At 41.5% G+C, this 1,710-nt stretch overlaps 1 protein-coding gene across 2 annotated transcripts; it reads right to left on the bottom strand.

The window, feature by feature from the left end:
- Positions 1 to 1,116: 1,116 nt before the first annotated feature.
- On the bottom strand, positions 1,117 to 1,458 carry LOC102863477 (60S acidic ribosomal protein P1-like). 2 transcript variants are annotated; one of them, XM_006886059.1, is made up of 2 exons: positions 1,388 to 1,458; positions 1,117 to 1,312 (listed from the first exon to the last, which is right to left on the bottom strand). In XM_006886059.1, exons 1-2 carry the CDS (start codon positions 1,456 to 1,458, stop codon positions 1,117 to 1,119), a joined length of 267 nt encoding a protein of 88 aa, XP_006886121.1. The 2 variants fall into 2 exon arrangements, with proteins under 2 accessions (XP_006886121.1, XP_006886120.1); XM_006886058.1 differs by having other exon boundaries at positions 1,117 to 1,458.
- Positions 1,459 to 1,710: the final 252 nt, after the last annotated feature.

The following is a 1,710-nucleotide window of genomic DNA, read 5'->3' as shown; positions in this document are numbered from 1 at the left end:
TCATCCCTTTAGGGGTCTTCCTCTCTTTCATTAACTGTCCATCTTTCCCAGCATGATGTCCCCACACAAGAAGAATCTCTCCTACCCACATTTCCAGAGTATTGGCGACAGAGCTTCATCATCTTTGCCTCCAAGGAACACTCTGGCTGCACTTTTCCTAAAACATCACTGTTCTTTTGGCAGTCCATGGGATATTTGGTATTCTTCTCCAATACCACGTCTCAAAGGCATCAATTATTGTTTCTGTCATCCTTTTTCACTGTCCAGCTCTTGGACAAGTAGCAGGTAATTGAAAAGACCATGGCCTGAATCAGAAGCACCTTAGTCTTCATTCAAGGTGGAATCATTGCTTCCAAGTATTTTGGAGAAGTCCCTGAAAGCAGACTTGCTTGATGTAATATGTCTCCTGATCTCCTGACTGATCGTGCCAAGGGTGTTGATTGTTGATCCAAGCAAGATGAAATCATTGACAGCTTCAGTCCTTTATCTATCCATAATGATGTCTGTTGACATCGTATTGGAAATACTAGTTTTCTTGATGTTGAGATGTAATCTATACCAAAGGCTGTAGGTTTTGATCAACTGAAGCAAGCATTTCATGTCCTCTTCACTTTCAGCAAGCAAGGTGTGTCATCTACATAATGCAGGTTGTTAATGAGTCTCCCTCCAATCATGATGCCACATTCATCTTCATAGTTTCCAACTTCACTAATTACTAGCTCAGCATACAGATTAAATAGGTATAAAAAAAGGATATATCCCTGTTGCACACACTCCGTGATTTTAAACCATTTAGTGTTCCCTTGCTATGTCTGAACTGGAAAGACAAAATTTTAAAATGCTATTAAAGAGATATTCTGTAAAACACTAAGACAGCATATCTGAATTAACTGCCTTTGCTATTCTTCTGCTGTATGATATATAAACTTTCAAACTATTTAGTTAAATGTTATTTCTGACTACAGCGGCATAATCTAGTTTTCTACACTCACTCCACCATCATACAGAGATAATATTACATTATCATCATCAATTAATAAATGTTTACTGGATAGCCATACTCTTTTTTTTTTTTAAGAGTTCAGGATTTTTTATTGAACGTGTTACAAAAGGAGTTTAGTCAAAAAGACCAAATCCCATGTCATCATCAGACTCTTCAGATTCTTCTTTCTTTGCTTCCACTTTCTTCTCAACTGGAGCAGCAGCAGTCCGGGGGACAGGTCCTCCAGCTGGTGCGGCCCTGGCCGCTGGGGCAGGTCCACCAGCACCCACATTGCAGATGAGGCTCCCAATGTTGACATTTGCCAGGGCCTTTGCAAACAGCCCAGGCCAGAAAGGTTCAACGTTGACACCGGCTGCCTTAATGAGGGCATTGATTTTATCCTCTGTGACTGTCACCTCATCGTCGTGCAGGATGAGGGCCGAGTAGATGCAGGTGAGCTCAAAGACGGAGGCCATGGTGCGCTAGTACTAGGCGGAAGGCTGCCGGATGCGGTGCTAGTCGCCAGATGAAGTGAGGGCCTCACCCCAGCGCGGCCTTAGCTTTCTCGGAAGGACGAGCACCTTAGCGGCAACTGAGGAAAGGCGATAGCCATACTCCTTTTCTTTTTTTTTTAGTTTTCCTTCTTTGTTTATTTCAAAGTATAAAAATGTTTATAAAGGGCAATTGTTCATTAAAGCTTAAGGACAATTAATTTTTAATTTTAATTG

Source organism: Elephantulus edwardii, unplaced genomic scaffold (genome assembly GCF_000299155.1).
Source record: "Elephantulus edwardii isolate Elephantulus edwardi_28Jun2011 unplaced genomic scaffold, EleEdw1.0 scaffold00047, whole genome shotgun sequence".
Classification (NCBI taxonomy): Eukaryota; Metazoa; Chordata; class Mammalia; order Macroscelidea; family Macroscelididae; genus Elephantulus; species Elephantulus edwardii.
This window is presented reverse-complemented; position numbering and strand designations above follow the sequence as displayed.

Bases quoted from the DNA above. Each gene is read 5' to 3' on its own strand.
- LOC102863477 (XM_006886058.1), bottom strand. From the start codon at position 1,458: ATGGCCTCCGTCTTTGAGCTCACCTGCATCTACTCGGCCCTCATCCTG.